The 16,084-nt window shown below is 39.2% G+C and overlaps 1 protein-coding gene across 7 annotated transcripts in view; it reads right to left on the bottom strand.

Annotated features, from left to right (window-relative positions):
• KALRN (kalirin RhoGEF kinase) overlaps window positions 1-16,084 on the bottom strand; it is a 513,163-nt gene that overhangs the window by 239,347 nt on the left and 257,732 nt on the right. For all 7 annotated transcript variants that reach the window (XM_082056725.1, XM_082056718.1, XM_082056719.1 and 4 more), the window contains one exon: window positions 3,085-3,207. In XM_082056725.1, coding sequence (XP_081912851.1) covers window positions 3,085-3,207 — 123 coding nt within the window. The remainder of the gene's footprint in view (window positions 1-3,084; window positions 3,208-16,084) is intronic.

Raw genomic sequence — 16,084 nt, 5'->3', positions numbered from 1 at the left:
GGTAAACTGGGAGGAAGCAATGCCAGTTATTCACCCCAGCAATGGCAAAGGTATTCACTATCTTGAGAAAAATGACAAATAATTAAACTAAAGTTAGAAGTAGTTACCAACCAACTCTTTGGAGTACAGCGTCAAGAAGGTAGTTAGGAAGAATAAAAACTGTTCATATTCAGAGTGAAGAGGAGAATTACTTCCCAACCACAAAAACCAGCCTCACTAGAAGCTTCTGCATAACTCCAGGTGTGATAAATTTATGGTTGCCCCTCTTACCCTCACTATTACTCTTTCCAAAGCATAGAGCGTTTATGCTCTCAAGTCCTTGACCTTGGATAAAGCCTGAGATTCCTCTCCCTTCCCCTCAGCGCATGTCCTCATGTCCAGTTCCCACCACCGCATTCCAGTGTCACGCTGCAGACAGGACTCATAAATTAGCAATTGTATTCTGGTGTAAATGCACCAGGGGAAACTATTCCCAACAAACCCAGGGATAAAGCAACCCATTTTGACTTCTGTCAGTTATTTCTAATTGGGGGGCACCATAAATTTCATACTTGGAGTGCAGAAGTGATTGTGTTTGTTCACAATTGTCCAGGCTGAGCAATTAAATGCTCATTGATGATACCACATAGGATGTAAAAGAATTAGAAAGGGTGTCTGTAAATGTGTCTGAAGTTATTCACAGAGAGATACGCTGAAATAATATAGGAGAAGGACTAACAGAAGGGTTACAAAAGTCTTAAATGACATATTCTGGTTTGACTTACCCTAGTACTTATGCATCGGAGCTGCATATCTGTAAATTTCCCAAATCCTGATAAGGGAATATGTCTCTAAATTACATCATCCAGTGGAGCAAGCCTTAAGTGAGCTGTTGTTTCCATGTGCAGACAGTTACACAGCTTGCTCTCATCTCTGTTGTCAAGACCATGTAATTTTTCTGTCTTTTCTCACCTGTTCTTAATTTGTTTCCTACATCTCTAGACGTACTACTCAAGAGGAGGTTAAAAAGAAAATAAAAAGCTAACTGTGAAACAGAAATGGGAGATGTAACATGAATTATGAAGCCAATGTGCCACATTATAAAAAAGGGAGATTAAGAAAACATTGATGCCATAGAGGACATAAAATCATCTAGTTTCAGCTCCTGTATATTAAGTCATTGTAATTTTCATTCATTACTCCAGTATTGTACTCAGTAACAGCTAACCTGAGCACATCTGGGAAGGCACCTTATGTTGATTTCAGCATGAAACCTGCCACTCCCTTGTGCTTTCGGATGAGGCCCTGTAGAGCCAGGGCTTACAACATCTAGCTTAAGGTCTGTTTTAATAAACTTGCAAAAGGTAATTCTAGAAATTCAAGCCTCTTACCAAAAGGCTTAAACCCAGAAGAGGTCTCATGGAATTTTAGAGACACGCCAATCTAGAACTACTGCTTTCAGGCTGTGTGGTTTGTCAATGGCAGACAAAGACAACCCACCACAGCTGAGAAGTGACACTGAAGTTCACTAGCAAGCCAAGCAACAGAATATTCCATCAACGGCTGAACATCTGATTAAAAGAAGCATGTTGGCAAACTGAACGGATCCAAAGAAATAGGTAACAAAAGATATTTAAGGGATTGGTTAATAAGAACACACTAGCAGAATTAAATATATTTAAAATGGTTAAGAAACACATAGGAGAAGACATGCCAACATTCTTTCTCATTAAGAAAGATAAATAAGAATAAAGGGATATAAACAAGCGGGGAAAAAAAAAATGGAGAAATATAAATTGAATATGAGGTATAGAAAAAAAAATGATCTAGCCAGTAGCTGCCATGAGACAGTGAAACAGTTTCCCTGAGGGTCCAGTATGTTCCTGTTGCTGGACATATCTTAAAGTAAACTAGGCCAGCACATGGGAATGGTGATACCGAAAACTAAAATTGAAGTCTAATACATTTTTGTCTTATGACAGAGTGAAATATTGGAGCAATAACCTGCCTTGCGTACATCAGGAAGACAAAGCATTTGATACATTCAGCTTTACACAGATTAATCAGGATTTTATCTGAAATATCCAAAGCAGAAGTACCTTTACAGAAGATCACTTTCTGATAGAGAATGCTGCAAATCTAAAACATAAGGGTGTAACATGATCTGTCAGCCAGAGCTGAAACTGAATTACTTCTGGCAATAAGATACTTTAATAAATATAAATAAATAAATAAAATAATAATTATGAACCTCCCTCCCCCCAAAAAAAACCAAAACAAAAACCAAAAAAAACACAAAACCAGAACCAAGCAACAACAACAACAAAAAAGCTATTCAGTCCCTGGAAGAAGTTATCAAAGGTTCTGTTCCTTTTAAATTCTATAAATAAAGACAGGATGTATGTTTAACCATGACTATGGTTCAAGGAAAAGCTATAAGCTTTTGGCTTCCTATCAAAATTCCCAGACAAGCCTTGCTTACACTGTGCTATGAGGAAAATAAATGAATACATACATACGTAATGTAATAATAATAATAATAATAATAATAATAATAATAATAATAATAATAATAATAATAATAATAATGTGTACCTGTAATGATTCCTCTCGTTCAAAACCAAACAAAAAACCCTTACATGTAATATGCCGTACTCTGCAAAGGAACGGAAGGGTAGTTGCCCTTACTGCAAACACACTCCAGCATTTGCCCTGCTTCTTTGCTTGCTGCTGCCTCCTACCTTATTCTCAAGGTCTTCAGTTTCCACTGTAGGAGTTACAATTGATTTTTCTATTTCTCTCACTAATAACCATTCTCTTCTATGTCCCAACACTTTGCATTCCTGTGCCATAAATTGCTTGCAATTTCCCAAAGGCTTTGAGAACTGACATCAACCCAGTGTAGTGATTTTCCGATGGCAAGTCCTGCTGTTACCATGTTCTGCAGCGTGGATGCTAACTTTCAAAGAGAAAGGATCCCGGTCAGCTCCAAATGTCTGAAGAGAACAGCGTGACCCAAAACAGCAAGAGTGTTTTTTTCTCAATATACAAGAGGAGTAACAAAAATGAAAGCAGAAAGCAAAAGTCTCTGATTCAGACCCTTACCTGGGCTACCTCTTCAAAATCATCGTGTCTTTTCTGCAGCGCGCGTGCTCTGTGTAGAGATTTCCCCACTCCTGTATGTTTACTCAGAAAGGCTTCCCCGTGATTTTCAATCCAGTCCAGTACCTGCCAGAAAAGAAGAACATCCAATTACCTCTCCTGTCAAAGCAGCACAGAGAAATTCTCAGGGTGAGGATAAAACAGCTGCAGAGGTATTGCTTCGTGCCTGGTATGGCTGAACACAAGCAGATCTGTCAATGTCCATTCCAGTGGGTTAGAAGATAAATGTTTATAGATGTTACTGGTAAATTAGGGTTATAGATTTTTTACTATTCAATTAGCTTAGTTACTTGAGCCTGAAAGATACTAAATATTTACTTTTGCATAAATGAATTTTGGAGAATAAGAATCAGAAATCTGGAATCTTTTAGAGAAAATACCCTCCTCTTAAGAGCTCCTTTTGTAAACTGGAAAACAGTCATAACTGATTTCACATACACAGCAGATCTCAATGTGAAGCATTTGAAGTGAGTCCAAAAGCACAGCAGAAAGATCAATTGAAGTTTATTCTGATGTGGAGAGAAAACATTATCAGAGTAACTAGAATGAAAAGATTAAGAATCCTTCACTGCAGCCTATAAAATATTGATGGTGTGCACCCTCCGAGTACTCCAGGTTTTCACTTCCACATGTAACTGATTCTTCAGGAAAAGTAAAGTGGTGAATCTGATATTCTGAGGGTTAAAGAGGATTTACTTTTAAAAATAGATCAACTGTATGAACACCATCCATTTGGAGCTCCTTCTCACAATAACACTGGCACTAAAACTCAGATCGAATCTGTCTGAGGTCTACTACCAGCTGGAAAAAAAAAAATAACTTGGCAATAGGAGCCTGGAAAATTTCAGGATGTGATCTCCACCCTTTCTACAACTCTTTCCCAACACACAGAGGCTAAGAGAATAAACAGTACTAGATCAGTACTGGTATTTCTGTAAGTAGGTAGGACTTCATTCAGCAAGGAGCCCTGCACTCACAGTGAGTTGTTGATCCTCGCTGATGCTAATGAACTAGCAACAACAGCTGATATTTCTGTCACACTGAAGGGACAAGACACCATAAACATTCCCAGAATAGTGACACAGCCACAGAGTGCTGGACCCACAAACGGCCTCCGAACTGCATCCCAGCACAGCCTTGGTGATGCCGGGCAGGGGCAGCTCCTCAGCCTGGCCTGAGCAGGGCTCTGGTACCCACTGGTCTTGGGTGGGCTGATCAACGAGCAGATATTATTGGCTAAGCCTAGAAAACTAAGTCTGTATAAATGGAAGATGTGATTATTTTTTTAATTTCAGGTAAGTAAAGCTATTTCATGGCTTAGTTGTACAGAATCTAACCCACCCGGGCTTTAAGTCTTTGCTGTACTGTAAATCCCAAGCATATTTTTATAAGAAATTTCAAATATAAAGCTTTATATGCATATAGTTATTTCCCAACTCTACTTCTTTGCTGGAAAAAAAAACCCCAACATTATTTTAATCAATATTTTGTGCTTAAAATGTATTTTTCATCCACAAATAATTTCACAAAATGGGGTATCGAAGCACTTGATGTCCTGCAGGCACAACACATGTTTGGCACAAGTGTCACTGTGGGGAGGAGGAAGCAGGACCAAGTGTGTTGGCAGTTCAGTCATCGCTTGCTGCTTCCATTTGTCTGACCAGTTTGTCTCTCATTTGCTCCAGATAGAGAACCCCAAATACATTCCCTCAAACTGTTTGACAACCACAGGCCAGTGGGTCTGCTAAGAAAGAGCTTCTCTACAATATATTCTCGACCAGGAATCTGTATATAACTTGTTATAACATTAATTATTGGAGGGTAGCCTTCTAGCATTTGTGTCATTAGCAGTCTGTAAACAATTCCATTAACATACCCTTTCCTCTTGTCCAGAGTTTTCAACTTATCTTTTAAAAATGGAACCAGATCAAAATTCGATTTTAAAAAAATGTCATCTAATGAGGCCTCATTTTAAAAATATTTTTTAAATGGCGAATGACTTTGATTTAAACAATGTTTCATATGAAGTTAGTATGCAGTATGTGCTTTCTATTTATTGACATTTGATAGCCATTCACTAGAATTCTACAGCAGACTATTCTAATAATTTTTTAATGCTTATAGCATTAAAGTAGTAATCACATAATAATAAAATTTCTATCCCAACCAGTGTCATATTGGGCTACTTTAGTCACTATTAGATGATTGTTGACAGAGATTGCCTCTTCTATCTTATAAACAGATGTTTCATTACATGCTTCAATTCAGAATAAGAAATACAATATATGATGCCCAGTTTAAATGAGGATGAAAATAAAGGCAATGAATCGAGGCCAGAGTACTGATCAAAATATGGATACTTTACGCTCAAAAAAACCCTCAAACCAACCAAAGTGCTAGAGCATTAATTCATAGGGGATAAACCTTGCTCCAGGAGCCATGCAAGAGCTTGCAACTCCTGCATCAATGCCTCATGTTGCATTTGGGCAGTTACTCCATACAGCCCAACACAGAAGTGCACCACCTGGTGATTCACCAAATCCTTCCTGAAACATGAAAGCTTCTCTTGAAAGTCACCTATGCAGGTATTGATTAGGTTTCCAGATCCTTTAGTTTATAAGATTAGATATAAAACATGCCATAAGGATAACAAAATTGTATATCCACTTAATAAATCAACATTACATGAGCAGATAAGATTAAATATATATACATATAAACCATCCACTAATGACCGTGGTTGTAACATCCTGTTTGATGACTTCTTTCCTATGCCATTTCTCTGCTTAGAATGCCAAGTCTCAGATTTCATGGACCCTATCTGCTCTTTAAAAAGTTCTGGTTCGAATTGTTCCATAAACTCTGCTTCTGCCACAATTCCCACAAGAAAAAACTCACTGCTTTTTAAAGAGTAGCTTGCTTAACAGTATTTTCTGTGGCTTTCAAACCCACGTTAACATATTGGGCCACTCCAGCCTTCAATGTATTTGTTTGCACAGCCATTCTGTGAAACACATAAATGCTATAATTTCATTTTGCCTAGAAGGAGGGGGAAACATATTTGTATATATTAAGAGACTGAGTGAATTGCTGAGATGTCCAGGAAGTTGGCAGAATACAGGATGTTAGCATGAGGCTCTGATAATCTGATAGCCGTAATCATGAAAAGAATCCTCGGCATTTATATGAGCAGCTAATATGCTTTCTCTTATATAAAGCATTTGGCATTTAATGAGCTCACAATAATCTGCAAACGTGCAGAAACATCACATCTCTGTTTCCATCATATAAAGCACAAAAAGATTGCTCTAAATGAGAAGCTGAGGTATGGAATAACTGAGTGAACAAAGCAACAGCAAGAATATAAATCTGGATGGATACAAAGCACTTACTCCCCAGTGAAAACAATGAGAAATGTTAAGCAATTAGTCTGTGGCAAATGCAGGAACAACTCTGAAAGGTCAAAATTAAACCTGAAATCACCAGCACTTGTAAACATCTACCTGTCAGTGTGTTCGGAGACATTCTCCCTTACCCTGAGGAAAGGAAATGTCTTCAGAACTAGCATAACTGTGTAATAATTTAAGATAGACATTAAACATTTTAATTGAGAGCACAGACTGGGTAACTTGCTCTACTGTCGAACATTAACATCCTGAGATACAGCTAGTCGTTGAAGTTACAATGACTTAGTTAAAATAATTTAATTACTCCTTAAAAATGTAAACAGCTTGAAAACACGGTTAAAAATGCAATTAAGAGTGTTTTCCAAATTGCATCTTCAAATTTCCTAACTGCCCTTCATTGCAAAGCTATTTTTTTCTCAAAACAGCTAGAAAAAGGCTTCAAGTCATTAATTCTTTGGAATAAAAATATTGTGCTACAGATAGATCCATCATGTTAGTTGTTTCTTGAAACTTAAAATATATTTTGTAACTTCAGTGTATGTCAGCTCTCTTTTTAGTATGCGTTTACTGTTGCACTTCCACTAGTTTGAAAGCTGCTTGGGACAGGGGCCAGGACCTCCCTTTGCTTTGCAGCTCCTAGAACACAGGAGGAAATAAATGAGCTGCTCCGTTTACTATAGTGGTAGCTTGCATGGGACTCCAGCAAGTGTGCATGTGAGGCTGGGAGGTGAGGAGGATGCAGATTTGTAATTCTGTTTCAATCCCAGCTAGTAAAAGTTTATATAGCATCAGGCTCAAAAGCATGAAATGTTTGCTAGGAGCCTGTTAGCAGAAGGAGAACATAAACCAAATGCTCAAGAAGCACATCTGATGGCAGCAACATTTATTGGTGGGAACGCTACAGGATACACATCTTAAAAATAAGATTTTAATATTTCCTTTTTTTTTTTTCACCTAGTTTAAGATCAAAAGCAGTAGGAGTGTTATTTTCTTTCTATGATGATGTGCATCTCCTGTCTCCTTATCTCCTCAGGGGCACAATTACATACCCAACAAAATAAGTGGCAAACCCAGGTCACCAAGAAAATCAAATAAAACTCCAGTACAATTACAGCAGGCTGACTGCGCTAGCTGTTACCGTCATTATGTGGCTGGATAACCACAAGATTCAGAATGCTACCTGGAGGAAGAATAGCCGTAACAGTCCCTTTTGAATGATCTATGGAACTGCAAAAATAATAATAGTGGCAACTCAGTTTTCATCTGAGCACAGCATCAGGAAGCAGGTGCTTTGAAGAGAAACAATTCCAGAGGCATCTCCTCATGATCCAGCTCTTGCTGATGGGAAGTCCAAGAGCTCTGGCACACCTGAACTGGCACAATAAATACTGCCCAGGTTACGTTAAGGAAAAACATACCTGAGAGTCCATTTGCAAGGAATGGTGATAGTTTGTACAGGACAGAGTAGGAAAATGTAAGAAGAAATAAATGGAAAGATGTTTTTAAAAAAAGGTTGAAGAAGTAATCAAGCAATAATTAAGTGAAGTTCTGGGATGGTAATTGCTCTTCCTCTAGGCTAATTTGTATTATAGGAATATGGCAAGATGATTACATTAGTGCAGTTAAGGTCAATTATTTTAATAGCTTCAAAAGTTAACTTTATTTTTAAATTAAAAATAAAAACCCATGACAACAAAACCACGACAACAAAACCACCACCACCAAAAAAACACTCAACCAAAATAACTAAATGAATGCCAAACAAAAAGCCCCACAAAAATGATGGGCACTATTTTTAAAGGGTAGACTTTTTCAATGTAGCTCTTTGAAGCCTCTTTCTGCAGGTATCTTTCCTAATCAGTAAATGTCAACACTATGGACCACCTCATAACTTTATCTGACTTTAATTTAAAGTCCACTTGGAAGGCAACTCTTCCCTTGCAAGTTCCCATGCTCTGCTCCCATTTTACATTAATACAACATGTGAAAGGAGTAGCAAATTAATTACTTTAAGGACCCATATATGTTGTTTAAGTTACTTGAAAAACTTGTGCATTTTCACATCTTTTAAATTGTATTTCTTTTAGTAGCATTGGAGGAGGATGAAGTGAGAACGACTTGGAGAAGGACACAGAAGCTTGTTCAAATATACCAGTCACTGAACCCTGCCCTTGTCCTACAGGAGGGCGACGAGAAGTGTAAGCTGGTGATTAAACCCACATTAATAAATGCAGCGTGTTGTGCTTGCAGTGACAGGGCATCCCGACTTCTGTGTTTGACCCAGGCTGGTGTTAAATATTTTCATTGCTCCTGAGTGAGATGACACATTGAACTGCCTTGGCCAAGGGAATTATTAATCTTTGCTCCTCTAAGACCCACTGTTGTTGCCATAGTGTCTCCTAAAACTAGGTTACTCTGAAAAATGAAAATAAATTATACCATTTTACACTTTAAGCACTAAAGAGTCAGATCTTGATCTCAAAACTGTACAAACCTGGCACAGCTCAAAGGGGTTATGTTAACTCTTTGGTAACTTTAGCAGAGTTGTAATAAATTCCAGAGCAACTCCAGTGAAGTATACCAAATTTATTCAGCTTTAAATGAGGCCTCATTTCAAATAGGTGCATAAGCATTGCCTAACTTTAAACCCATGAACAGAGCCTCTAAAATCTGCTAGGCTTATGCCAGTGAAAGGAAGCCAAACAGTATCGAGTTGCCACTGTGTGGACTTTATTGCTTGCTCTTAAGATACTATGGGCTAACTAGAGTCCTGGTATAATACCAGAAATTCCTATGGCATTTCAGATCTTGTGGGTTTAAAGTCTCATCACCATTTGCACTCACAAGAATTGAAACTTATCTTTACCTTTTCTGTAACTGCTGACATGAATGCTTAGTAACTCAAAGGCCCTACATGTGCAGAATCCCTATTCCAGAAACTCTGCCTTTGCAAAACACGCTTTTTGTAACCAGGAAGTGTAGTTAAAAGGTTCCTGTTTTGGATTGTGCTTTAATAGACAATTTATATCCAAAGATTATTGAAAATGTTTTATTTTACTGTACAGCAACAAAATCTGATCTTTTCTGTCAAAGCCCTTCAAAATTGTACAAGCCTAGTTAGTAACACTGACAGAACTAAAATTTGCAGATACAAGACAGAGAATCTCTTGGCAGAAGATAAATAATTCATTTTCTTACAACAGAAGAACTAGAAGCTACACATCATATACACATGAGCAACACAATTCAAAGTAGGCGTTCTCTCAGGATGCCCACAAACCACTCCCTTCTTGGGAGGTTAAAGGAAAGAGCATTTAAGTGATAAAGACTACATATTTGCCAGGGAGATCACTGAGTGACTGGGTGGAGGCAGTAGCCAGAGTGGGATTGTCAACTTCTATCCATTGGAACCAAATCTGCTCCTGGAAAATGTTGTTCTAACAGGCTACATGGGCAGCCCAATGCCTGGCTGGCTACCAGGCCGCCTAGGAGAATTTGGTGTCAGCAACAGCACCAGGGAAGACAGAACAAGCACTGAGAATCAGAAAAAAACAAAACAAAACAAAAAATCCCCCCAAACCAACAACAACTCAAGGAAACTTAATAAATCCCAATCCTCTTTAATGAATAAAATGCACACCAAGTCTGATTTAAATTAAAACATAGTTTCTTTGTTGAATTCCACATCATTGCTGAAAATAGATTTCTTTCCCCTCCTAGTCCCAGCTCTGTCACAGCAGGGTAATGTCAAGTAAAGGTCTAGCTGAGAAAATACACCAAAACACAAAGGAACTTATCCTCTAGCTTTTCCTGCTATTATTAACGGTTTATAATAGAACCCAAACCAAAACTCAGCCACTCTCATTTGTAGTTTTTACCTCCTAATAAAAACTGAGCTACTTTTTTTCACTTCTTTCTTCATTATAATTTTACGTTGGTGGCACGGTAATTTAAAAAACAGTTTTTTGAAGAAGGGAATCACACTTCACGTTTAAATGAGAAGCGTCATCTTTGGCTCCCGTGACATTATTTTTAATTTCACAGACGTCTATATCTGACTCTAAAAACTCAGATCTTGTTCCAGCTAAAATCCACAGCAAAGTTTCAGCTGCCTTCAGCAAACACAGATCAAAGACCCCATGTTTGTAAAATCAATAGACAGGGGCTAGTTATGCATCAGCAGAACCTGAGCCTCTGGACACGTACTTGAACACAATGTTCTATTTCCCATTTAGCAGCTTCTGAACACATGTAGTTCATATGACAGCATCTTACAAGTTGCATAGGCTAATGCAGATACCTGCTCTCCTAATGTACAGATACAGCTCTGTTAGTGCAGTTCAGTAGTGATAGAAGGAAGCAGCAACTTACTCTGTTCACTCTGGTTAAGCATGACAAATTATGCAAGAGTTGTGAGAAATAAGCAAAAAGCAGCAGGACTTCATATCAAAAGTAGGCTGGAATTCAAGTGATTTGGTTCAATGCCCAGCGCTGCAGTTCAGCAAATGACTCAACTTCAATGCCTTCATTCTCACTTCTAAAATGACATTAACCACACTTACAGTCAAAACAAGCAAGGCTGACAAATAAAGTGTTTAGAGTGAAAGCTGCCTTTAAGTTTTTGCAGCCTCTACCAGTATGTGGCTTCACATTTAGCTGGGTGTTCTAGGAACCTTTTCCAGTACAGGAACGTACTGAAATATTATAAACAACCTCATGGCAGCTGTACAAAAGTGAGCAGGCAATCCATTGAAAGGCAGGGCTTTAAAATCAGGTGCAAGACACTCCAAATTCACTGTGGGATAAATGTCTTATTGCTGATCATATAGCTATAAATCCTGAAATATCCTAGCTTGACCTGTCCTTGTGAAGATGACTGATTCATCTTCAGAAAATTATATAGCCAGGCAAGCAAGTTCTTCTGTACTTAATTCAGCTTAGATGGTCAGTAATATGTCACTTCTTTCACATTGACTTGAGATCTAAACAGCGTATCCCACTATCACCAACCAAGCAATGTGAGGTTTCTTCTTCTTGTTTGTTTCTTTTAAAGTAAGGGTGGAACTGAGTGAACAAAGCTACACCCATTAACACAGTCTGAAGATTGGACAAGAAAGTTTAATTTTGATACTTCTTCAATCTTTTATCAAGGAAGATCTCTCTTAAAATGCTGCAACAGACAACCTTGCCCGGAGTAATTCAAAAATTTGTCACCTACATTTTGCCCTTCCTTTTCATCACAACTCCTCCATGTGGTATGTATATACTCAACTGTGCCTGGGTCTCTTTCAAAAGAGAACTAATGCAGCTGCTATTAAGTATGATTTTTTAATCACTCCCTGCTTTTCCTCTCTAATTGTAGTTATTCCAAATACCACCACATAATTAAAGCGGTCTTTTCAAAAGAAAAAAACATGCAGTCCCATTTACCCTTGAAGGGAAAAGCAACCTTACAGACCTATCACTATTTTTCTGTATAGTGCAACTAAATTAATGAGGGCAATTAAATGCAGAGCCAATTACAACATTTAAAAAATTTCCTTTATTCCCTTGTCTACATTCAACCAAAAAAAGAAGCCCCCATGAAATCAGATTCTAGGTGTTTTTATTAGCTTCCTGGACATTATGTGAAAGTTTCACCTCTGCACAATTTCTCATTTTAACAACAAAAATCTAACCCCTGTATTTTTTAAAAAATCCACTAGTTTGCCAAAAGTTCTTTGCAGTGGAGACAGCCTTGCAAAGTGCAACTTTTACTAGTGAACACAATAAATTATACAATTACTGAGACATGTGGATCCACCAACACAGAAGAGTGTCAGAAAAGTCCTCGATATGCAAAAATACATGCACATAGTCTTATTCAGACTCCTCACTGCTTCCAGCACCCACAGATATCCTACAACCCATCTGGAAACAGGACTGTAGGAGTTTCTCCAGACAAGACAGTCCCAGCAGCAGGATCCTTGTTCATCAACAGCTTCTACAGTGGAAATCACTACAGAATAACAACTCCCCTAGCTACCCTCTTCTTAGCAGCTTCTATTTTAAAAGTATGCAAAAACACTTGTGAAAGGGCTCCAAAGTTAGCAGCATGATCAAATGAAAGCATCCTAAATGTGTCCCATGGCAATGGCCTGAGAACCCACAAGGCTCAATGTTTCTAGTAGAACTCTCAGAAGTTGATGGTGACTTGCTGACTCAGGCTGTAGTTTGCAGTAGCTCTTCCATTCCCCAGCTCCCCCCAAGAACTTTCACATTACTGTAGATCTATACAACAGTCATAAATACTTTGCCTGCTCCCAGAAATGCCACCCTCCCATGGGCAACAAGTCTACTCACTTCTTGCTGTGATGAGGTGTGCATGGTTTCCCACACAGCTGCTCCAACTTAACTCCTTACCTTTTCACAGGCTTACAAGGCAAAAATATCCCCATGTCTGCTTTCTGCATATGGCTATTATGTACCGGTACAGTCCTTCACATCTATAAACATATTTTGGTGGTTTGAAACTGACATGCATTTGTAGAAGAGGAGAATATGATGTGTTCTGGTTCCATCCATCTTTACTCAATGTAAAGAAAAGAGCTGATCCCACCCCCAGTAATGAGTGAGATGCAGGATTTAGTCATGTCTCTCCCTTTGGAACAGCATGTTCAACTCAGGTCTCTGGCAGAGCTGGCTGGGTGTAGCTGGGCCTTTGGAGAGCAGGACTTGCCCATTTCCTCTGGGCACTGGCTGAGGTCACACAACCCCAACCTGCTCCTTCACTAAATGCTGTCAGCTAGGATGCAAGCTCCCCAAAAGGGAGTGGGAATACATGTACCTCTCTTACCCTGGGAAAGAATTTCTTTCAATTTAACATTGCTTTCCTTTGGTAAAGTTCCCATTCATCAAATGTATCTCACTTATCTTCCATTTTCTTGATTAAATATTTTACTTGATAATATTTGGCAAGTGCCTCTTTAAAAACATTCCAAGGAAGAGAACAATAGACAGACAAAAGAAGAACTAATGTTTCTTCCTTAATGCCTGGATTGTTACTAATGTTCCCAGAATATTGTTTTTAAGGAAATTAAAAAAAAAAAAAGAAAAAAAGAAAAAAATCCTCACATTTAAAAACCCTGTTGTATTCTTTAAATGTTGAACTTCTTTTAGAGCAAGATTCAAAACTGCATGTGGGTGGAGAAGCTATAAATAACTACATTTCTGCATGTTCCTTCTGTACAAGGCTCAGAAAACGTGCTCTGCATCAGCATAGCAAGATGCTGCTGTGCTCTGCATGAGGTTTCTCAGGGCTGGCAGGTAGATTATTTCTTTTGCAGTTATGCTGCTGGTGCTGCTGTTTGTGAGTCTTTTCTCCAACATTTAGGAATCACACCTGGCACTTGGCCATAGTGTGATGAATTATCAGTACAACTAATCAGTCCTCTCAGTTTCTTACCAGTGGTTGTACATAGAAATACAGACATGTTTTCTTATCTAGGGAACACAAAAGATTTTAGTTGTTGTGGTCCACAACACCAGTTAGAACAGTGATTTCATTCTTTCCAAGGCTTTTCTTCTGCTCCTTCTGAGGCTATTTTGCTTTCTCCAGGTCTGCATTTCTTGTTCCATGTTTGTCCTTTCAGATTAGTTTTATAGGGCACAACCACTGGGTCAGTCAGGGCTGGGGCCAGCTCTAGTCTTAGGTCTGGCTGTCCCCAACTGGGTTGTTTGCTTGGACACTAAAAACTCATGGGAAAAACAAACAAAAACCAACCAACCATCACCAACAAAAAAATTAAAACCAAAACCACAATAAAATAAACCCTGAACACACTTACTACATGTTTTTTCAGCTCCAGCTGTAACCAGAGCATAACCGTGCTAGTGTAGGCAGATGTATAATAGCATAAAGGTAAGTTGGGCAGGCACCTACCTTGGCTATTTAGTAGGAAAAGAGCAACCTACTTGGCTGGCTCCTAATGTCAGTGCTCTGCCTCACTGTCTGGAACTGCTATGACTGCACTAACCTGAGATTGCTCTCCTAATTTAGACAGTACCATCTACATTTTAATGGTATCAACCCACCTAAACTGTTACTAGTTTAGACAAGATATTTAAAGGCAGTTAACAATCAGAAAAGACTGATGAAGCAAGGATGAGCTTTACAACAGAGCAGTCTTCAGTGCAAGCTCCACACAGGCACTGCCCACTGTGCTTGAGTTCGCTGCTTCACCACAGAGAAAACTGCCGACTGACCAGGATTTTAAATAAAGTGCCGCTTTAGGTTACTGTTGGGAATAAAGTATTTAATCATCCTAGTTTAACAAAGCTTACAATCACAACACACAGCAAAGACAGGTTTAGTAAGAGAACAAATCCCAACTGGGACAAATGGGTCTTGGTACATAGTCTCATCGCAGTAACAGAAAATCTCACCAGGATGGCACAACACTGCGGTATCTTAAACACCCTGCCAGGGTCAGGGCCCCTTGGGGCTGAGCATCATGCCAGCATCTAGGAAAACATAACCTTTCCTCCACAGGGCTCTGACCTGATTTGAGACTAGAGGCAAAATACAAAAGTGCAAACCGTGTAGGGAAGGAGAAGCAGAACAAGGATGAAAGAAGCATCCTGAACGACAGGAGTGGCTATTCTCCGTCTGGGACTTTCCCAGAATCTTGTCTTTTAAATAAATAGCCTGATGTCTCAAACATTTTATCTCGCAGTTTAAGATACCCTCATGTGTCAGGCTGCGTGCAGGGAGACAGGAATGTAGCTCAAGGCTGTGTTTGACCTCCTGGCAGAGCTCCTCTGTCACTGGGTCCTGCCCAGGGATTCACACCTGTACCACGGCATCTCTCCTGCTGTAGGACCACTGCAGCATCTTTTCTGCTTGCACTGCTTGTCTGTCAATCGCTGCTTGGGCAAACCTGCTGTGCTTCACACATGGTGATCCAGGGCAGAGAAGTCACAGCTCAGTACTGCAGATAAGTGGGGAAAGGGCTAAGTTGCTGTGGTGGGTGAGAAGCTTTGCGTGTAGCATGCAGACCCCACGCTGAGCTGGGCACTCAGTATGCAAGACACAGAAGGGCTGAAATAAAAAGGCTCAGGATGTTTTCATCACTGTGTAATCTCCCACAACTGTATGGTTGATCTCTTCTACATTTCACAGCAGAAGTCAATCCTGTGAGGTTTTTGAAGGGTGAAAGGCCTTACAGATTAAACAAAGGAGACTGTGGATAATGGCAACAAGAAGCTGTTTGTGGGGATGCAAACAAATGGATGCTGAGCCCTGAGTGCCCTGGCAGATTGGTAAGGCAATAATAAACTAGAATATATGTGCAAGTAGGACCAGACTTATGAAAAGCACTTTCAGCAAGGAACAGCCTTAAGCTGTTCAAGAGAAAAGAAGCCACCTAAAAGACTCCAGGAGTGAGAGTCATGGGAAGAACGAGAGGGGCAGAAGTGGTTTGGGACTTCCCCTGAGAGCACCTTTTCAATGAAAAGTTCAGTTTCTCCCAAACTGAAGTTTTCTGTGAAAAACTGGT

This window comes from Streptopelia decaocto, assembly GCF_964273445.1.
Source record: "Streptopelia decaocto genome assembly, chromosome: 6".
NCBI classification, from domain to species: domain Eukaryota; kingdom Metazoa; phylum Chordata; class Aves; order Columbiformes; family Columbidae; genus Streptopelia; species Streptopelia decaocto.
The sequence above is the reverse complement of the archived record's forward strand: the minus strand, read 5'-3'. Positions and strand labels throughout refer to the sequence as shown.